Raw genomic sequence first — 23,643 nt, 5'->3', positions numbered from 1 at the left:
TTTTTTTCTGAAAAAAATAATATACATCTCCAACTTGAGTCTTCCGCAATCGATCGATCTGTTATACGATTAGGTGTTGCTACATGTAACTGAGATTTACTCTGGAACTGAACCATAAAACTAGACAGGTTAGAAGGCTTTCTTGTCAGCAAAAAATAAGAAAAAGAAAAAGAAAAAACTAGAAAAGTAACTTTAAAGTCAGCGTAATTGTGCTATATACGAGTATGTGTTATGGTAATTTTAAATAGATAGTTGTTTTTTAAATATATTTTAAAATTTAATTTTTTTTAATAAAATTCAAATATTTAGGAAAAAAAACTTTAAAATCAACATAGTCCATACACCTAGAAACAAAAGGGGGGTAATTTGATTACCACACCTCTCATGAAAGACGAAATTATTTTCATCTCTATTAATGCTTTCATGAGAACTCCCACTACCCAACAATGAAGTAGAGGCCATGCTTTTTTTATTTTTATTTTTTATTTTTTTATTACATGACAAAAATGACTAACTCCATTAAGCTTGAAACTTAACTTACGAGGATGGGATTTTGGGCCTTATTTATTGATGATATTAGGTCCTTCTGATTTGCCATGTAATAGATATTGTGATCCTAGAGAAAGAATTCCAATTATAATTATTAAAAACAGCAACTCAAAATTCAGGAAAATGATGGTAATCAATGGGAATGGCCGCTTTTAGAATTTTATGATTTAACAGTCAAATCAACTGTATATGGTAGCCAATGGGAATGCACATTCGAAGATTAAAATGTAAAGTTAAAGTTCCATATGTCATTCCAATGTGGGCCACTGACAGACCTATATGGAGGACTTGCCTCTTCGCCAGATATTAGACCATACAAGATGGCATCCATGAGTGGTACTTGAAAGGAGAACTCTGATGATTTCTAAAATAATATTAGAGAAGAACACATATGAGGAAGCATTCATAGAGATGACATTTTCTATTCATTATGGTGACTAAGGTAATTTAACCTTTTGTGTTTGGTTGCAGGGATCAACTCTCCTATAGAAATTATTTTTCCATAATAATCAAAATAATAACAGGTGATGCATTTGTATTTATTTCGTTGTTTCTGTATTTAAAGAACTAGTTTTCTTTCACCCCTCGAAAAATAAAGAGTTCCTTATCCATTGATGATGTAATCTTATGATTGGAGTTTTGTATTATTATAACACTGTCAAGTATCAGCCCTTATTTTATGAAGTCCAAATCATCTCTCCCTAATGCATGCATCCATGCAATCCAACGATATCGTGGTTAAAGAGAAACTCGTACCCTATTTTAAATCAAAACAGGAGGAATCATGAAGATTTTTTTACCATGATCCATGTGGTCGGTAGGGAATTGAATCTACAAATACTACAAAAATGCCAAATGAGTCTCTATCCGAGACTTCTGTTAAGTACAAAAAAATCAATAAACAAAAACTGACATAGTCTGGGATTATAGGTATTCATTCTTAGCCCAATAAGGCAATGTCAAGGATCATTTGCTAATTTTTCAAAATTTATTTATATTTTTAAAATTTATTTTAATAACCTTATCAGAATAGGCCACTATTTTGAGCCACGTCATAGATGATGTAGATAGTTTTGATTGTCACGTAGACAAGCCAAGGTTTGGAGTTGTCATATGTAAAATTTATTCAAATATTTACAATTTATGTCTATGCATCCATGTATTTTCTCTCCTGTTTGTGCATGTCAATCGACCCCACTATGGTTTCTAACTTTGTTTTGTGACTTGGCAAACTTATTTTGGGTAAAAATTTCAGAATAATATTACCTAGAGATCTATCTATCCACAAAGTTTTTGTGTCTTATTTATCAAATGGCAGATATTTGTGCCATTTTGATAGCTTATCAATATGGTATCTGTTGGAAATATTATACTATTTTTCAAATATTAAATTACTCTCAATGTTTATTTTTAGTATCATACTTTCAAGATACCCATCTCCAAAAAGTGTGAGAAAGTGATTGCTACCAATAAAAAATATAGAATACTTCAGTTAATCAAATAGAACTATCTGGGATGACTGTGGCCCTTGTTTTCTCTTGGATTTCCCTCCTCTCCCTCATTTTTTTTTAAAGGTTTTCTTGTTTTTCGTAAGAAGAGAAATTTAGTATTTGGAAGGGATTGAAGGCAGAATTATCTTAAGCTCAGTGAATGTCATCCCATTGATTTTCCCAGTTTAGGAGTATTGGGACTAATTTTTTAACCAGCCTAGGAATATTTAGGCTATTCAAATTGTTGTTTTGAATACATTATCCTATTTTCACTTACTAAATTATACTCAATGTTTCTTTTAATTATCCTACATCCAAAACCCCTCCCCCCAGAAAGTTTAAAATAATATCTGTTATCAATAACAGAAAAAAAAATATATATATATAGAATACTTTAATTAATCAAATGAAACCATATTGATTTTTTTTAAATGATTTTTCTTGAGGGAAAAAATTAATGGTATTTGAGGGGGGTGTTACTTGTAGGATTGTGTTAAGCTTAGGAGATGACATCCAAGTTTTATTAGTTTAGGAGTAGTGAAACTAAGTCTTCAGCCAAAGAAGGCTACATCAAGGGTCATTTAATTATTTTTTTCATTGTCAGAAACAACCTACATTTCATATTTAAATTTTCCCTACAATTTCCTTTAACAAAAAAATATTGAGATAGTAGACGTATGTATGGCATGTGCCATTCAAATTAATAAGATTGATAGTACAAAAAATTTCTCATCAGATGACATCAAAGTGTCAATCATCTCATAAGTGAGTTTATTGTAGTCCACTGCCTCATCATGCAAGAGTCAAGTTACTGATAGTTAGGGTTTAAAACACAAAACGAGAAAAAAAAATTATTGTCTCAAAGTTTAGAGGGGTATCTTGAGAGTGCAAACCTAGCTATGCAAAATGAAAGGATGATATGGCATTAAACCATCAAATATCTATAGGAACTGGTCTAGATTGATCACTTGTCAAATTCGATTAGTTGCCCATGTATATTGGTATGCACTCTTGTTGATTATGTTGGATTTTTTAATGCTTTGTTTTGCCACATGTCGGATTCTATTTTAGCTAAAAAAAACATGTAAAAAAAAACATGTAAGCAGGCTTGCGGCTTACTTTGCCTAAAGTTCAATACCATTTGAATGGCTTTGTCATACAATGGGAAAAAAAAATCTCTTGTTGTTAGCTTAACGTATGCCCTTTTTTCACAGGAATTTTATTTTCTTCCTCTTCTTAGACCATTGTGTGCCTCTCATTAATGATACCATCCCACATGTGGCATTGGCATAGGGCGAGAGATTCCTCCTACATTGGTAACATAGAGAATCCTCCCCCTAGTGCAATTTATGTATAGTCAAATTGGATTCGATCGTACAAAAATATAGAGGGTCAAATATTAAAAAAAATTCCAAAACTAGCAGATATGGAGGGAATACATATTCCTTCCATTTCATAGAGATAAACAAGGCATAGATATTTTATCGTAACTCTTTCCTGCCAAGGAAAAGGTGTAGCACCAATAAATCCATGTTTCATAGATGTGGATCTCATACTTATGATTGGGGAGTTTGCTCAACATGTTCTTTTCGACATAAATAAGTGATGAACCAGATTTGGAATTGTTAGAAAAAAAAAAGGAAGTTGAACAAATTCAAGATGATACCTATCAACCCTTTCTTCTTGCACTAAAGATCTTACCATTTTTTGAAGGAACTAGGATTAATTATTTTTTTCATTTCCATTTCTATTTTCATTCAAGAGTTCTTTCATATGTAGTTCTATCCTCCTTTAGACCTCAATAAATAAATAAAGTTCTTTTCTTATTCTTAGTAATACATACAAGATTTTGAAATAGTGCCCAAGATATTAACGCCCTAGGTAGTTTAAATGTACCTACTCTAGGTCGTTAATGTCTTTTGACTTGAAACAGTGCCCAGTGCCCAGTATCTATTCCGTGAACTGAATCCGTGATGTAGTCTAAAGATAATCTCTAAATTACGTAGACCAGATAAACTACTCCACCCCCCATAATAAACCAAAAGCCTGAAGAGTGTGAGTAGTCTTTAGATAGCAAATATAAATTTTTTAGTGTTTTACCTGAAAGCTACCAAAATAAGTAAGGAAAACGAGTAAAGTATAATATATATATATATATATATATAGGGATCACGCCCTGACACAAGGGATGCGGAATGACACATGTGTCCCTTTTGGGGACTCATCGGTAATCTAGCATGGCCTCTATGTCTTATACATAATACACTTGCTCTTAAGTTTTTAATCTGAGGGAGTAGGAAAGTCATTTTCTTCATATTCCTGTGAACACATCCTTTTATCTGATCGGTCTTTTCAAAATAGAAATTTACATGATATTAGAGTGGGTTCTCTCCGATTCTGTCCAGTTCTGTCCTCCCTAATCATGTCCACGTGTAAGGTGATTCCAATCTCGATCCACCTACAAGTGAGGGGAAGAATTGAAGTGTCTAGTCCCACATCAATGTGAACACCTCCTAATACCATGGATCTTTTGAGAAGGAAATTTACAAGAAATATTTAAGAAAGCAAAAATAATTTTAGGTTTTTCAGTCAAATCTATCCATAAACTCAAAATAACACAGTACTCTCCGTGATCATGCTTCCATTTTCTTATAAATTGGAGTTGATCTTCTGGGCTTCTCCTCACATTATCCAAACTACCTGAGGCTACGAAGCTTGACGATCATCTCTCTCTCTCTCTCTCTCTCTCTCTGTGGACTCTGTGCCTTACAGTTGACCTGTCTCTGCTACTATTGATGGGTGATCAGATCTCTGAAACTAATTTAAACCTCTCGAAATCCATGGAGGTTGAAGTTGTTAATATCAAACAAGGTGGTGATCAGGCCATAAAGGAAGAGGACCACAATTCTCCTGCTTCTTCTTTATCAACAATCAACAGAAAGGGATCATGCTTCTCTATCTCTGTACCTTTCTTGCAGAAGGTAACGTTTTCTTCAACTAGGTCTAGTTTTATTGGACCATTAAATATGAATTTTTTAAAATCTCATTTTTTGTTGATACCCATTTCTTAATTTTTATTGGAACTGATATTTTTTAAGCTGAGAATGAAGTAATTTTGAATGAATGGGTGTATGCATGCAGTTGATAGCAGAGGCTTTGGGTACTTATTTCGTGGTATTTGCTGGGGGTGCGTCTATAGTGGTGAATGTGATCAAAGATGGTCAGGTGACTCCTGTTGGGATATCGGTGGTTTGGGGACTTGTGGTGATGGTCATGATATACTCTGTGGGTCACATCTCCGGCGCCCACTTTAATCCCGCCGTTAGCATCGCCTTTGCTGCAAACGGGAGATTCTCATGGAAGCAGGTTAATTAAAAGTAATAATCCCACATCGAAAATAAATAACCTAATGTAAAAACATATGAATTGAATACCATCTTTATAAAGATGAAATCTTTACATGTCTCTAACAAGTCGTATCACAACTAGATTTTGGGGCTCCCTCTACCCCGAATCCCTAACACCATCTTTTAGTGTCAATGTTTAGAAAGGTATTTTCTGATCACTTGAATTATTTGCTTAATCATTGTTTGTTTCTTCCGCATCAGTCATGAATCATGATTTTGGTGTTTGAAGGGGGTATTGGGTCAACAAAGGTTCTAAAATCTGGAATGGGCCAAACCCTCGATCAAAATGGAAAGGGAAGGAAGAAAAAAATGTTTCCATAGATTTTTTTTTATTCAAAATTTAGTCTTGTCAATCTAGTGACGAGAATTATTTTTCATTGAATTTCTTTTATTTTGTTGATTAAAAATGAAAAAAAAAATCTAGGATAATGATATTAAGTGCATGGATGGCCAATTACAAAATGGTTTTAAGCCCTTCGAATCAACACCCATTTACCTTCTCAATCAATTGTTGTGATACTTCAATGGCTAAGTATGGAAAAAGTAGTGTTATGGCGAAATGATCAGAGGTACCCCATCAACAAACCATGGCCATTGATTGATCATATCATTGGCTTCCAAATTCACGATTAATATAGCAGTTTGAAGTTCGAAACTTTTGTTCTTTATTTATTTTATTTTTTTTGGGGGGGTGTTTAGATAGTTATTTGGTTTGGTTTACATTGCACAAAAATCAACTCTCACTGCACAATGAATGTTGAAATGATGTCCTACCCCTATGAAATCCAAAAACTCACCTTGATGTCCATGTGCGTCCTTCATTAGTCATGTGCTGATGTAGGAGCTATGTGACCAGGGAGCGTTCTTTCCCCAAAAGAATTACTGGAAATCGATCCCATGTCAGGTTCTAGGTTTTTAAGCCTTGGCACATAAAGGTTTGTTATAGAAGGAGCTAATTAATTAGTCCCTACTGTATTAATTTTTTTCCCCTAATTACTATTTTTTTCCTCCCTTATGAGTATTGGCAGGTACCAGGCTATGTAACTGCACAACTCCTTGGATCAACACTCGCAAGTGTAACCCTTAGATTACTATTTGGTGCGGAGGTGAATCATTTCTTTGGGACAGCACCAACAGGATCAAACATACAATCGTTTGTGTTGGAGTTCATCATCTCTTTCTATCTCATGTTTGTTATATCTGGTGTTGCAACTGACAACCGAGCGGTCAGTTCTTCTTCTTATAAACCCAACTTAATTAGACCAAATTCTACTTAGAATGTGTCATATATAGTTTTTCCAAATTTATTTGAGGTTTTGATCTCTATATAAACTACTCAAAAAAAATTTTTGTATAACAAATTAAACCTCATGCATGATCTGATGAACATATATATTATGAGCTAGTTATTGCTCTGTTTGAGTCCAGAAGAAGTTAAAAGAATTATTTTACAAAAAAGTTATTTAAGTCCAGAAGAATTACTTAGAAATTATAATTATCAAATTATTAGATATAATCAATGGAAGAATTCTCATAGAAGATATTATCCTATATTAGCTTTACCAAGAAGTTTTACTGAATGGACAGAATAGATTATTTACAATCTGAAATTTTCAAGATAAGAACAGAAGTAAACAAAATACAACAAAATTTAGATTATATCAATAGAAGTATTACTCTATTATTAAAACAAACCCAACAAGATACTGAATCTGATAAAATGGTTATCTTAGAATTATTAAGATTATCTACAAAGATAGAACAAAAATTTTTAGAAATAACTAATCAGTTTGATACAAGAATCAAAAATATAGAAAACTTATTAAAATTTTATAATACATAAAATTTCAGAAATTTTATTTACTGAACAAATAAGAATAAAACATTTAAAGTTTTTAATGACAAATTTAGAACCAGAACTAACAGAGTTAAAAATTTTATTAGAAGACTTTTCATTAGGATTATCTATAGAAAATCAAGGTTTAACTAAATATAAACCACCTGCAACTCATGATCAGATTTTAATAACACAGAATAATTTGATTATAATTGGAATAATTAAGATATTAAAGGAATTAGAATCAATAAAAACGAAAATTAATTTTACTAAAGAACTTGATAATATAGGACAAAAATTAAGTAATTTAAAAATATCTACATCTGATGATAATATAAAAATTATAAGAAAAACTTTTAATGGAAGTTTTATACCAGCAGAAAAGATTATAGAAGAAGGAACTTCAACAAAACCATATATATTAAAATGAATAGATTTAGACCATTTTCAGGAAGGAGTAGAACAATGCAAGAACAAAACACTGGACCTCAAAATACAACTGATGAAAGTATGTTTAGAAGAATCTTGAGAGGAAGCGGTAGTAATAGTAATAGTGAAGATATCAGGCTAGAAGAAATAGTTGATATTGAATCAGACATCACTAGATTTAGTACACAACAAGCCCATATGATAAACCCTAGGCAACTATATACACATAATAGATTTTTAAGAGATACTAGTCTATTTTCAGGATATCAGGAAGTTACTTTATCAGTATCAAATGATGAAGTAGAAACTATTGATGTAATTAGTCAAGAATCAATAAGACAATTATTATTAGCAAACAAAAGATATTTTCACTTAGGATTATTTACAATAGGAATAAAAGGATTTGCTAGGAAAAAGGTAGGAACTAAAGTCCTAATTTGTTTAATAGATGAAAGATGGGATCTTAAAACCCAGTTAAGACAAGCCTTATTAGCCATGACAGAAGTAGACTTATCAAATAATAAAGCATTATATTATATAGCACCAGATTTTCAACTAAAAATAAAAGAATTACCAAAATATATAAAAATAAAAGTCATGACAAAAGGATATGATTCGTTCAAAGGCGATAATATAATGATGTGTATAGGATTAATAGGAAAAATAACTAATAATTCTACAACAAATTACAAAATCTCAATTGAAGAAGTTATTGAAGGAATAGGATCTAAATATAGTAAATTATTAAAACCACCAGAGATTGACCCAATGATATTAGCAGGACAAGAATGGAATTTAAGCAGAATAACAGAAGATAAAGACTCTAACACAGTCTATATACCAAGAGACAGTTTGATATATCAAGATAGTAACAATAATTATAGATTAAGATTTTTAGATTATGAAACAAGACCAGGAGTTGAAAATAGTACAATAGATACTATGGATAATGAAGAACGAGACAGATTAATAAGAGAATTAGAAAATCAAACCAATAGTGATAATGGAAGATAGGATAATAACACAGGAAGAAATAAAAACATTAAAACAACATGATAAATATGGTCTAATAGGAACTTTATTATATAAAAGAAAATTAGGAGTTGAACTCTTTAAAGAAGATAAAATAAGACTAGAAAATCTAGCAATAGAATCAGGAGTTATAACAGAAAATGAAGAACTAATTGATAGAGGTGATAGATTTATAATAAGAAAAATAACAGAATTAAATTCTATTACTGATAAATTTAGTGAAACCAGTGAAATAAATCCTAGATTATTAATTAATGAAGAAATTAATGAAGATATAAATGAAAGTTTGGAATCTGATATAGAAGAATTACAAAATATAGAAGCAATGAATGATGTAACCTATGATCAAACAAGACCATATGGACCTGATAACCCAAATATGGCTTGGGGAAATAGACCAAGATGGAAATTAGAACCAACAGAGTTAGAACAACCAAAAGATGATTTTAGACATTATAAACCTAAAGGAAAAAGAATGCCAATAGAAGAACCAGTAGTATTTGCAGATAGAAAAGAATCAGGAAAAATATTAAATATAGGATATCATGATCCACAAAAGTTAGACTCAGTACTTGATATATGGAAAAGTAAAGTTTTAAATGACTGTTTACAATTCAAAGAACCTCAAGAAACTGATGAATTATACCAATATTTAGAAACATTTTTAGGAGAAACAATGAAAGCAAATTGGGAAAGATATAAGGTAGAATACCCAGAAGAACTTAGAGCCTTAAAAATATTTGGACCAAATCCATATAATTTTGTTAACAAAATACATATGTTAGCAACAGGGCGTGATCCTAATAGTTCTAGGATAGAACAACAAACAGAAGCTTTAGCACAGTTAGAAAGACTAGTTTTAACAGATTATAGGCATGCAAAAAGTTTTCTTAAAGAATATTATTATTTTGCAAGCATAAGCGGAAATTATTTTACCCAATCTATAAAAGATAAATTATTCCAAAAATTACCAGGACAATTAGGAGAAGAAATAAGACAAAAATGGCACCCTATAAATGATATTCCAGAAAATGATAATATAGGTATTAGAATACAACATATTATAAAATGTTTGAAAGAAAAATGTATAACCATACAAATTCAACAACAATTTCAGAAAGAACAATATAACTTTTGTAAAGATATATATGTACCTCAGATATATGGAAGAGAAGGAAAAGATATTTATCAAAGAAAACAAAACATTAAAACTAGAATACAAAGACCCCAATATAGACCTAGATATCAAAGAAGAAGCAATTATAACTATAGACAACCGCAGAAGAGATACTATCTTAGAAGATCTGATGCAAGAAGACCATTTTTAAACAAAGATCATCTTAGATTATGAAACAAGACCAGGAGTTGAAAATAGTACAATAGATACTATGGATAATGAAGAACGAGACAGATTAATAAGAGAATTAGAAAATCAAACCAATAGTGAGTTTCATGTTTTGATCCTTTTTCTCTTTTTGTTTATTGGGGCCTAGTGCCTCTTGATAGTATCTTGCCTAGTTTGTAAATTTTTCATTTTTGTTTTAATATATTTTTCATTCATTAAAAAAAAAAAAAAACCATCATGCATGGCCCCTTTTTATATAGTCCTGTGATTAGTATATATCTTTGTTTGACTCATCAATCCTTCAGATTGCTTTCTTGTGATACAGATTGGAGAACTCGCTGGGCTTGCAGTTGGGGCAACTATCCTTTTAATTGTGATTATTGCTGGGTATTATCTAACTTACTATTTATTATTCATAAAAATTTACTAAAAACATTCAACTCCAATAGCATAGGAATTCATATTTCAAATTATAGTTCTAATAGAGTTTGCCAATTCGCATAATAAATAATTAAAAATATATGCATGGTAGTGGTCCTATATATAGCCTTGCATGGACATGCATATATGGTTGAATTTGTGACTAAAACTTCTAGACTGGAATTATTACATCTTTCTTTTGCAATGCGACAAAATTTGTGGACATCAAGAAAAACTTATCTACACGCATGGTTCATGAAGTCAGATTTTTCTCTCATAATAAATCATCATATATTTGGGATGAGCTTAATTCTAGTTCCTGCTAGGTAGATGGGTTCTAGTGTAAGCCTAGGAAAAATTGCTGGTGCCTTCTTGAAAAAAATAGTAATAAGTGTGGCCTGTGAGCCCCCCTTGATGGCCCCTCTTGGGTCCCTTGTGGTTCTCTATGGCCCCTCGGTGGGTTTTGCCAAGCCTAGTGACCTTTGAGCTATCACCTGAAAAAAAAAAAAAACAAAAAAAAAAAAAGTCATTATATATGGGATCGTCGACTGTAAGAAAATAGTGTCTTGATGAGAGTTTATGTATGTGATATTTTTATTTACAGGTTAATTTCGGGATCATCGATGAACCCGGCGAGGAGTTTGGGACCAGCCATTGTTTTGAACCGTTACAAGTCAATATGGGTGTACATAGTTGCACCTATATGTGGAATGGTTTGTGGTGCATGGACTTACAATCTTATCAGGTTCACGGACAAATCCTTTAGTGAGATCTCCTTCCTCAGGAGTGTAGGTTCATTACGGAACATCTCCATTGCAAAGAAAAAAGAAGAAGAATTCTCTCTCTAGTCATGTAATTACTCTATTCAATTCAAAACAAATTAAGAAATAAGAGACTTGTACTGTATTCCAAAAATCGAAATAGCTATTTTATCTTTTATTTCTTCTTCTTTATCTTCTTTTTGTCAACTGGTCTAGTTTTTAGCTCATATACATTGAATTTGGAAGTAATCACTTGTTTCTTGTGTTCATGACGAGTAGCTGCTACCCGGAGGCTCTTCCCTGTAAAGAGACTAAAACACATCCCTATCCAGCCATGAATCCCTCTTGGCTGTAACCAGGAAAAGTATAAAAATAAAACACTTCGTATGCGCCATAGCTGTTCTATTGAATTATCCAAGTACGTAGTAGCTTTGAAGCTGACATGAGGGGTCTCCTTAGGTTTGAACGGCAAAATGCCAAAATACATCTAATTTTGGTTCACACGTCAAAGTGCTTTGAAAGGTGTCAAGCAGGTGCGCCGGAGCCCGGCATGTTCGCCCGTTGGGCCAAGTGTTCGGCCATGCATGCAAAGAAAGCCGGAGTGCGCTAGCATGCACTTCCGTCTTCACTTCTTCACCTTTAGATAACAAAAAGTATTCGCCCCTTAGGTCGTCAAACTACAACGAGAGTTTCGCCTTTTGAAGTACTAGTAGCGTAGGCCGAGTCAGAAAGACTTTGATGACTCAAGGTTCATGTTAGGGAAAGGAGAATGAGGGTGGTCGTAGATCAAGTTAGTTGTAAATCAACACATGTTAATGCACAACAGTGATCGTAGATTAGCTAATGCTCATCCGTTGCTTGTTCCCTTGGCCGATCATCCAATTCGTTCCAACAGACAGGCATGGTTCAGTAGTAAAGCAACTTCGTCACTTTCGTGTAGCCATCTGACAACAGCCCCGAAAGAGTTTGGGATAGATTTGGTATTTGAGCAAATGCATGGGTATTTTGGTAATTTTGCTACTGAAATCATAATTTTCCTGAAAACTAATGGTGAGCTAGAGAGATTTCCAATGAGATTCCATAGAGCTCCTACCTTCATCATCTGATCTTTTCTGAGGTTAAAAAAATTGGTGTATACAACATGCAACATAGTCAATTTTTTTTATTTATTATATCTCTCTTCCCATAGCATTGTGAGTCCCTATTAGTGATACCATCTAACATGTTGCCATTGGTGTTGCAGGAGAGATTCCTCCTTACACTGATAGCATAGAGAACCCTGTCCCAATTGCACAATTTATGTAGTCTAAAGATAATCTCTATATTACGTAAATAAGATAAACTACTCTCCTCCACAAAAACAAATGCCTCAAGACTATGAATAGTAATGAGAAATCAAATATTTTATTTTCCCTTTTTAAGGGCTTTCTGCCCAATCACTGTGCCTAGTGAGATATAACGCTTCTTTATTGACCATATAACAATATATGGGTTAGTTTATGTAATAGAAGACTATACAAACATCTCATTAGTATGGGTTTGTCTAGTTGTAACCTAGGTAGGTTACAAAAGGCTTGTAACCCCCTTTTCTTACCAAAAAGTCTTGTAATGTGAAAGAAATGATTGGTTCAAGGGGATTCAAAACGTAATTTCATGTGTTTATATTCCCAATAAAAACTTAAAAGTTACTATACAACTTTTTATGACAAAGTGTTTAAAAAATGATAGAAATGGAATTTTATCCTCAAACAGACCCATCACTACGATTTGAAATCTAAAATCTCAATTCCTCGTCTCTCTAAAGTCCAACATGGGATTGAAAAAGAAAAAAATTATACTAACCTTGGGTGATTGGGTCTATTGCTTTGAGTAAGGGTGTCCTTTTTCAATCCGAGCGGGTTGGACTAATCAAGAGAAACGTGAAACAAACCTTTATCGATTTGAGTTTTTATCAAATCGGTAAAAAATCAAATTGGACCAAATCAAGCAAATCGAAACCGTAAAAAACCTTATAACAACTTTAAAAAATTACTAAAAGAGAACATATTACTTACAAGAGGCTATTAAGTCAACTCAATAAAAATCGAATCGGTCTGAATTGAAATTGAACTTTGATTTCAGTTTGGTCTAATACTAGATAAAATCTAGATCAAAATGACCAAAATCGGAAATGGATCGAATCAATCACAAAAACCTTATAATCAGACATTCTGAAATAGCCTGAATAGGTATTACTATGGTCGATTTCAATCGAAATTGATTTATTCAACCAATGATTTTAAACTCGAAATTGAGTATCAAAACAATCCCTCTAGTGATTCCAATTCTAAATTGACCATTCTAGAACTGCCGGAGTTGGATAGTTCACGACCAATTCTAATCCAAATCGGCTAATACCAGAATTTTAACTCAAAATCAAAGAGTAAATTGGTCCCTAATGATTCTAGTCTAAATCAGATCCGAATCAGTCACAAAAATGCTAGAATTGACACTAAATTCTAAAAACCAACAACCCAATCCCAAAAATCCTAGATATGCCGCAATTCTGTAATAATCGGAATTGGGGTTGATCCAAACTAGCCAAATCAACTAGGGATTTTAAACTTGGAATTAGAGATCGAACTGATCATGGTTTCAAGTATCGGTCTGGGATCGATCGTATCGACTGAGACCGATCCTTGATCTGGATCATTTCAGGGGTAAAATAGGTAAAAAGTAGTACCTTTTATAAAAATCATGGGTAAAATAGGTCGATACCCACCGATCCCATCCGATCTGGATTGGTATCGAATCGGCATCGACAGAGACCGGTACCGATACCATCCCCTACATCCTTGGAACTGATTGCTATAAATTTTGATCCAAATCGGACCCAAAAAAACCCTAGAATCCCTCAAATCTTAAGACCCACGATCTAGTCCTATAAACCTTATAATCGATTTTAAACACGAAATCAGAGATCAAATCAATAGTTGCCAATATCAATCCAAATCCAAATCAAATTAGAATTGATCAGAATCAATCCCAAAACCCTTAGAATCAACCTATAAAATATATTATAATTACAAAATTTCACATGTCATCATTGTAGTAGTACCAAGCCTACGATATTGCTTTACCAAAAAAAAAAAAAAAAGCCTACAATATTGCCATTTGTCATCTTCTTGAATTTTTCCTTTCTAGAAAACACTAGCATGTTTAATACAATTGATTTCTTTGAAGAGAGAGAGAGAGAGAGAGAGAGAGAGAGAGAGAGATGATTAGAACTATCTTACCGACCTCATCTCTAATGCATAACAATAGAAATTACTGCAATATAATTGATACATGAATTTTTGGAAATAGGTTTTATTTTCTAAACTTCAAAAAACAAAAATGAAGTCCATCAGAAGTTTTAAACCCTAAAACCCAGAAAAACATTGGACACGCCGAGAAGAAAGAGAGTCTTTACCTAACTCACTAGAGATGATCTCGCCGAACTTTATGCCATAAAAACCAGCCAAGGTAACAGAAAGACTCGTGAAGAGGAAGACGATCAGTTGGGGCGAGGGGTTGTTCGGGTTGTTTGGGAAGAGTGTATTCATTCTCAAAATTACCTCTCATTTTGCCGTTTAAATCAAAGTAACGATCCAAAAAGTTGAGGTTGAATTTACTTTTGTTAACCTTAATAGCAATCACAAAATGACAAAATAATGGGGACATAGTAATTTACTTTTTTGACCTTAAAAGCAATCACAAAATGACAAAATAATGAAAACATAGTAATTTACATTTTTGACCTTAAAAGCAATCATAAAATGACAAAATAATGGGGACACAGAAATTTAGGTTACAAGGATTTTGTAACCGGGTGGGTTACATTTAGACATACTCCATTAGTATAATTTCATCTTAAAATGAATACACGAAGTAACTAAAATTACATAAGATGCCATTTAATTTATATTTTATATTCATTTCCGTTTGATGGTATTTGATAATTTCATTAAAACTTTGAATAAAAGTTCGGGCCCTCTGTCCCATGGACTAATTTCTGTATGGAGTGTCAAATAGTAAAACATTACATTTCATTAGGTATAGTGACACCAAGATGTATCTTTTTTATAGTTTATCTCAAGCTACCAAAATAAGCCAGGAAAACGAGCACAATATAATATGCATATAGTGATAACCGTGTGGAAAGTTGAAACAAATTTGAATGATTTCTTCTCTCCACCTGATATGCATCTCGCACTTTTCAACGACCCCCATTAAATTGTTTGTCAAATCAATCCAAATACCTCAAAACACACACTCCTCTGACCTATCCGCGTGATCATGCATTCATTTTCTTCTCCTTTGTTTTTGGGTTCCTGGAATTCTATAAATTGGAGTTGATCTTCTCTGTTTCTGCTCACATTATCCAAACTACATGAGTCAAAGAAGCTTGAGGATCAACTCTGAGTTCTCTCTCTCTCTCTCTCTCTGTGTTCTGTGCCTTACAGTTGATCTGTCTCTGCTACTAGTGATGGGTGAGATCTCTGAAACTAATTTAAACCTCTCAAAGTCCATGGAGGAAGATGTTCTTATTAATATTGAAGAAGGTGGTGAGGTTATAAAGGAAGAGGACCACAATGCTCCTGCTTCTGCATCAACAGTCAACAGAAAGGGATCAAGCTTCTCTGTATATGTACCTTTCTTGCAGAAGGTAATTAACCTTTTCATCAACTAATTATAGTTTGCTCTTCCTAGGTGATTCAAGGCACAAGTAGAAGCCTGGGAACATTGAATAAGAGATAAAAATCTCAATTTTTGTTGATACCCATTTCTTACTTTTCATTGGAACTGCCATTTTTAAGCTGAGAAGTAAGTTTGAATGGGTGAATGCAGTTGATAGCAGAGGCTTTGGCTACGTATTTCATGGTTTTTGCTGGGTGTGCGTCTATAGTGGTGAATGTGATCCAAGATGGTCAGGTGACTATCGTTGGGATATCAGTGGTGTGGGGACTTGCAGTGATGGCCATGGTGTACTCTGTGGGTCATATCTCTGGGGCCCACTTTAATCCTGCCGTTACCATCGCCCACGCTTCCTGCGGGAGATTTTCATGGAAACGGGTGAATTAACAGTCACCATTAATCTATCATTATTCTATCTCAAAAATTTCTATTTATGTTTCAAAAAACAGGTGGAATGAAAACGTTATTGAATATAGGAACAAGCGAAATCAAACAGTTTTATTGAATAGTTTTTTTAAGAGTTTTTCTGTTTTTGAGTTCACAGAAAAGGAAACATGTTTCTTAAAACGTTACCAAACGATGTTTTAGAACCTCCAGGTAAACATGTTAGATGTTCTTCATGTTGGGAAAACAAGTTCTTTTCCACCTATTCCGATTTGCTTTTTGATCTTTTTGGATCAATATCCATTACTCTTTGGAAAAAGATCCTCTTAGGGTCGCATGCTCATGTGTTGGGGTGCGTATCTGAATCCTTTCAGCTATAAAATGTCTAATTAGACGTTCAACCTATTGAAGAGGAGCCAGATCGTTAACCTTCTTAATTACTTGTTGCAATACATGAATGGGTAAGCTACTATAGAAAGGAAGCTAGTGTTATGGCCAACTGAGTGGTACCCATTAATAAACCATGACCATTACTGATATCATTGTATTCCAAATTCACAACTAATGTAGCAGTTTGAAGCTTGAAACTTTGCTCTATGGTTTGATTTAGATACATGGAATAAAACCACACTCTCACTGCACAATGAATGGTAATCTCCAGAATCAGATCGGAATCAGTTGACCCCAATTCGGATTAATCTCAACTCTTACAATCTATTCGGAATTGTTTTATGAGAGCTATTTGGTTTTTTTTTTTTTCTGACAATAAAATAACAGAAAATCAATGAAACTTAACTCTGATAGCAAGATATACAAGATTTTTAATCCCTATTGTATTAAATCTCTTTTCCTCAATTCTTTTTATTATTATGATTATTATTATTATTATGAGAACTTGCAGGTACCAGGCTATGCAGTTGCACAACTCCTAGGATCAACACTCGCAAGTGTAACCCTTAGATTACTATTTGGTGAGGAGGAGTCATTTCTTTGGGTCGGCACCAACAGGATCAGATTTGCAATCCTTTGTGCTGGAGTTCATCATCTCTTTCTACTTCATGTTTGTTGTATCTGGTTTCGCAACTGATAACCGTGCGGTTAGTGGTTCTTCTAAACCTAACTCTTAGACCATATTAAATTCTACATAATTACGTAAGGCTATATTACTAAGCTTAGAATGTGTCATGGCTTTTCTCTACATAAACTACTCAAAAAAAAAAAAAAATTGTAATAACAAATTAAATTAAACATCATGGGGGGTCCTTTATAGTTTCGTAATATTATTTGTTTGAATCACTAATCCTTCAGTAGATTCAACATCTAAGGGGGCTTTCTTATGATGCAGATTGGAGAGCTCGCGGGGCTTGCAGTTGGAGTTACTAGCATTCTAGATGTGATTATTGCTGGGTATTATCCAACTTACCATTTATTATTTATATTATTTATCTTTATTAAAATCATTCAACCTCTATAGTATTAAGGGTAAAGAATATTTGGTGTTTATTGACATGTCAAATTTTATATCAAATAGAGTTTGTAAAGTGTCAAAATAGAGCTTTGAAAATTCAGTACAACAGGAGATTTGACGGTAACCCTAAAGGTTTCCATGGACATGCATATATATGGTTGAACTTGAGTCTAAATTTAATGAGAGAGTATGTGCATGTGACTTTTATTGACAGGTTAATTTCAGGATCATCGATGAACCCGGCAAGGAGTTTAGGGCCGGCCATTGTTTGGAAACGTTATGAGTCAATATGGGTGTACATAGTTGCACCTATTTGTGGAATGGTTTGTGGTGCATGGACTTACAATCTTATCAGGTTCACGGGCAAACCCTTGAGTGAGATCACAAGGACTGGATCCTTCCTCATGGGGTTGAAATCGTCTGCAATTCCGATCTCGTACAGTTCCGTGCAATACCACCTTCAGGCGGTGACACGTGTATTGATACCAATACAATGGTCCAGATCTGGTATAACTAGTAAAACATTAAATCAGTGAAAAGACATTTAAATCAGATCTGGACCATTGCATTGGTATCAATACACGTGTCACCCCCTGAAGATGGTATTTTACGAAATTGTACAAGATCGGAATTGCAGACGATTTTTTTCCTTCCTCAAGAGTGTTTGTTCATTACGGAACATGTCCATCGTAAAGAAGAAAGTAGAATTCTCTATCTAGTCATGTAATTACTCTATTCAATTCAAAAAGAAATTAAGAAATAAGAGACTTCCAAAATCAAAATAGCAATTTCATCTTACTTCCAATTAAGGACAATTACACCTTCCCCCCTCCCATTCTTTATTTATTTTTTATTTTTTTTTACAAAGTTTTTCTTCACTGCTCAGTGAAGGTCCTGATGTGCCCCCCTCTCTCGCTATATATTTACTTCTATTGTACGGTGTTCATGGGCCACGGTGAACTGATGCCTTAGGAAAACTTAATCGTTTTTTTTTTTTTGTCCTACAATTTTTGTGGTTTTACAAAGAAACCCCTATGGGTTAGAAGTTAGAACAAAAACCCCTAGGCCTCCATGGGAAAGGAATGATTCAATCCCAAGACATTACCAACTGGTATAGGCCATCTAGGCTTCTATCGGTTGCACCAAGGTTTTACTTAATGGTATCAGCATTAGCATCGGTCGCCACAAATATCAATATCAATCCCAATACTATTGCGGATCAGCCACATCCAGTTGATTCTAGTAGGGAAAAGAAAAGAAAAGAAAAAAAAAAAAAAGTAGAAAGAACACTATCTGTTTAGCATTCCCATGCCCACATACAGCCCCTATTTTCACAGAGGCTTTGAAAAGATGTCACTGCCCTCCTAAAATAGGGGATGTGCGTGAGTGTGGGGAACGCTAGACAATGAGTTTCCTCCTCCCAAAAAAAGAAAAAACATTTGTTTTACTATATCAATCATCACCAATATCGATATGTATCCATGAGTCGCACTCACTTGCACCTTCAATTGACTCAATCCTTTGGTGGGGTGGTGAGAAAACCAAAACTAACTCCAATCTAGAACATGAACAACATATTCATTTTCTCTTTTTGTTTTGGCATCCTATAAAAAAAATAAAGAAGAAAAGATGAAGAAAACACAATGTTTATGTGCTTCGGTTGGTTGCAACCTACATGCACCATAAGGTACTGTTTCACTATATTTTGGGTGTTGAGATACATTCCATATGTATAGAATAGTCCCTAGATAGATTGGGATATGATTGAGGGATTCTCTCTATACATGGAACGAGAATTGATTGTCTTGATTGGGAGATGATTGAATATCACAAGAGTACAAAAGTAAGGCTACAAATAATTTGACACCTGTAAAAAAAATCATATATATATATATATATATAGGAACTGGTCTTGATTGACAAGATCTCAAATTTTAGTGTCACTATGCAATAGAGTCAAGTTATTATTTTTTTCACTAGAAAGGATTTATATTATAAAGAAAGGAAATAAAAGGAAAAACATCCAAACAAAGAGATAAAACAAAAGGATAAAAATCGCTACCCTAACCCCCCCTTGGGCATTGCCATCAGCAGGGGAGAGGGAAAGCGCACTAGCCAAATCTGAAATTTGGTCTTCCATCAGCGTCTCTTCTCATCATCTCTAGAACGTGCCCAGGGAATGCAATATTCGAACCCGATATCCCAATCTTTGCTGCATCTCGAGCCAAATAATCAGCGATCGAGTTTGCTTCCCTGAAGTTGTGTGTGATCTTCCATTCAATTCCCTCCAAGAAAGGCTGAAGGTAAATCCATCTTTGGAGAGCATACCATGGGATTTTCTTTTGCTGAAATGATATCACGACAACTCTTGAGTCCGTTTCCACCCACAATTGGTTTATTGCCAACTCATGAGCTCTCAAGAGACCCACCATAAGGCCCTCCAACTTGGCCTGGAAAACACTTGTCACACCCATAAAATTTTTATATGAATCCAACACTTTTCCCGAATGGTCGTGAAATAGACCACCAGCTCTTGCACGCCTTGAATTACCTATGGAACTTCCATCAAAATTTAGGTTAACCCATACCACCTGAGGTCTACACCAACACACATCAAGAATTGGCTGAGGCGGAGCGTTCTTAATCAGAATCCCGAACTTTCTGCACCAAATGACATTAGTTATCGACTTTACCTCTCCTTTGGTGCTGGGGTTAGAGGCTCTTACATCCTCTAAAACCATTTGCTACACATGCCTGGTCGGTCTCATCAACCCACCATGATGCCTGTTGTTCCTCTCACGCTAAATGTGCTCAGCCACAGTGATCAGACCCAGCGCCCACGCCTCCTTGCAACACACAAATTTGTGCTTGCTTTTCCACCACTAAAATACCTCCATCAGAGAAAGAAACTGCTGCCACACAATGTAAAAAAAGTCATAGAAAGACATCCAAATCTCCTTCGAAAAAGAGCAATGGAGGAAGATGTGTTCTAAATATTCAATCCCTGCACCACACAAGCAGCACTTTGAAGCGAGTGCTATTCCCCTCTTCTGAACCTCCTCATCAGTGGGGAGCTTGCCATGAGCCATTCTCCAACCAAAAATTGACAACCTTGGCTGCAGTTTTTTACACCATACCAGAGAAGCCCAAGGGACCTTTGGGTTCTATCTTCTAATCCCCTTCCAAGCTGATTTAGAGCTGAAGCCACCGTCTGAGGTTAAACTCCACAAACACATGTCCTCACATTCATAGGTAGGAATTTTTATGCTCCCCTCCTTTTCAAAAGTATCCTTCAATAAAGAAGATTTAACCTCTGGAAGCCTCCATTGAAAATTTTCAATAAAATCAGAAACCTTCCCGTCATAGGGTCTAACAGGCGCACTCTCCAGAATTTTATTTTCTTCCCATCGCCAATCAACCATCTTTCCTTTAAGGATATAAAAGGCCACATTTTCCTGAAACCAGGTCAAATGGAAGAGGTCTTATACCCTATTTTGAAAGATCCATCCCTCTTCAAGAATCTAGCTCTGAGGAAGCTGCACGCCATTGAGTTTTCATGCTTAATCCTCCACACCATGTTGCAGAGCATAGATTTATTGCTGTCTCTAAGTCTGCGAAGCTCAAACCGCCTTCCTCCTTAGGACGGCAACACATGTCTCATTTAACAGTTATGCTTTTAGCTGTGTCAATCTCACCTGTCCATATGAAATTTCTCATCCACCTCTCCATTATCGCAATAAGGGACGACGGCCACCAATACACTATTGGGTATGATCTGGCATACCCAAGATCACTGATCGAACAAGTCCCACCCTACCAGCCATGGACATGATTTTTCCTTTCCTCCTTGCAAGTCTTCTTCATTCTGTCTAGAATAGGGAGTAAGAATTTCTTCTTCACGCTGCCCTTAAAAATCTCCACACCCAAATACCGAGTAGGGAGATTACATATAGGTATACCAAGCTCCTCCACAATAGCCTGCTTCCTATGAGCAGGCATAGAACCCAGGAACAATTTGCTCTTTTCTAGATTTATTCTCTGCCCCGAGAAACTCTAGTATCTTGAGAGAAAAATATTTAAATTTTTCACATACTTAATAAAAGGCATTTGAAAATATAAACAAATCATTTACAAAAAGGATGTGAGCTGGGGTAGCAGCACCATGTGGACCCGTTAGAGCTTTTATCTTTTTGTTTACAACTAGCTCGAAAAGACCTCTGCACAACAGCTCTTCTGCTATAATAAACAACATAGGAGAAATTGGATCCCCTTGATGAAGCCCTCTCTCCACCCCAAAAAAAAACTGACAGGGCCCCCATTCAGAAGAACTGAAATTCTTGCAGACACCAGGAGCTGATAAATCCAAGAAATCTAGTTTTCAGAGAAACTGAATTTTCTTAGAACATGAAAAATAAAGTTACAAGAGATAGAGTCGTATGCCTTCTGAATTTCTATTTTTAGCCCCATCCCTCCTCCTCTTGTGGAAGTAGACATCATATTGGCTAATTCCGAGGCCAAGGAGATGTTAGAATGGATTATCTTTCCTTTCTGGAAGGCCCCCTGCTCTTCTAAAATAATTTTTGGAAGAATAAGCGACAATCTCAAGGCCATCATTTTTTAGATAATTTTACACAAAAAAATTCTCATGTAAAGTGGCAGGAACTTGTCCAAAGAAGACACACCCTCCACTTTTGGGATCAGCACCAAAAAATTATTATTGATGCCATATGGCATGTAACCAGTTCTGAAGAACCACCTAATAGCCCTACACACATCAGAAGAAATAATATCCCAGCAGGCCTTGTAGAAAGCTCCAGGGAACCCATCCGACCCAGGAGCACTATCAGGATCAAGATCTTAGACAACACTTTTAATTTTAGCCTCACCAGGCATCCCATCCAACTGATCCCTATCACGCTCTTCAAGCACATTTGGAATACACTGCAATAAATCCAAATCATCATAAAGAGAAATGCCTTTGTGGAATTGCTCGTAGTATCCTGTCATATAATCTGTGATCTGCGCCGTGTCAGATATATACTCGCCATCTTCCTTTTTCAGGGTTCGAATGGAATTTTTTATCCTCCGCATCTTCACAGAGATGTGAAAGAATTTAGAGCATTTGTCTCCTTGCTTCCTCCATTTCATGCAGGACTTCTCAACCCACAGTTTTTCATAATTTCCAAGGGCTTTCAAGTATCTGGTTTTAGCATCTGTCTCTTTAGCAAAAATCTTATCAGTCATTCCATTGCTCTCAATTTCCATTTGAACCTCCTCCATGCTTTTTTTTTGCTTCCTCCAGCTCCAAATTAAAATTTGGAAAATTAGCTCTTGCCCAAGACCTCAAGGTTCCCTTCAACCTTTTAAAATTTTGAGCCACTAGATACATAGGAGAGCCAGACATTTCTTCATCCCACGATCTCTTCACTGTAGGTAAGAAAGATTCATGGTTCGACCAGAATCTTTGGAACCAAAAAGGGTAGTTACTTGGTCTCACCGCTCCCTCAGACACCATTAGGAAAGGGAAGTGATCAAAAGCTATTCTCTATAGCACACATTGATTGACGTCCTGAAATAGCAAGATCCATGCATCATTGCAAAAGCTTATGTCCAAAACCGCAGCCACATTTTCCCGTTTCTTGTTGTTGGTCTAGGTAAATTTTTAACCTTGAGAAGGAATTTGGATCAACGAGCACGCATCCACCATGGCTCCAAAGTCGACTGTTGATCCCAAATTAAAATTCTCAGGCCCCCTATTCTCAGATGAGAGCAATGTGGCATTAAAATCCCCACAGATTATCCAGG

General features: G+C 34.9%; 2 protein-coding genes and 1 pseudogene across 2 annotated transcripts; 2 read left to right on the top strand and 1 right to left on the bottom strand.

Annotated features, from left to right (window-relative positions):
* The first annotated feature begins 4,834 nt into the window (after positions 1–4,834).
* On the top strand, positions 4,835–11,357 carry LOC122059003 (aquaporin NIP1-1-like). Its single transcript, XM_042621712.1, has 5 exons — positions 4,835–5,020; positions 5,181–5,405; positions 6,475–6,672; positions 10,415–10,476; positions 11,114–11,357. The coding sequence occupies exons 1-5, from the start codon at positions 4,835–4,837 to the stop codon at positions 11,355–11,357; spliced, it is 915 nt and encodes a 304-aa protein (XP_042477646.1).
* A 4,420-nt stretch (positions 11,358–15,777) lies between these two features.
* On the top strand, positions 15,778–18,797 carry LOC122059002 (annotated as a pseudogene).
* A 1,152-nt stretch (positions 18,798–19,949) lies between these two features.
* On the bottom strand, positions 19,950–20,579 carry LOC122059001. Its single transcript, XM_042621711.1, has one exon. It carries the CDS (start codon positions 20,577–20,579, stop codon positions 19,950–19,952), a length of 630 nt encoding a protein of 209 aa, XP_042477645.1.
* Between the last annotated feature and the right edge of the window lie 3,064 nt (positions 20,580–23,643).

Source organism: Macadamia integrifolia, chromosome 13, assembly GCF_013358625.1.
Source record: "Macadamia integrifolia cultivar HAES 741 chromosome 13, SCU_Mint_v3, whole genome shotgun sequence".
Classification (NCBI taxonomy): Eukaryota; Viridiplantae; Streptophyta; class Magnoliopsida; order Proteales; family Proteaceae; genus Macadamia; species Macadamia integrifolia.
This window is presented reverse-complemented; position numbering and strand designations above follow the sequence as displayed.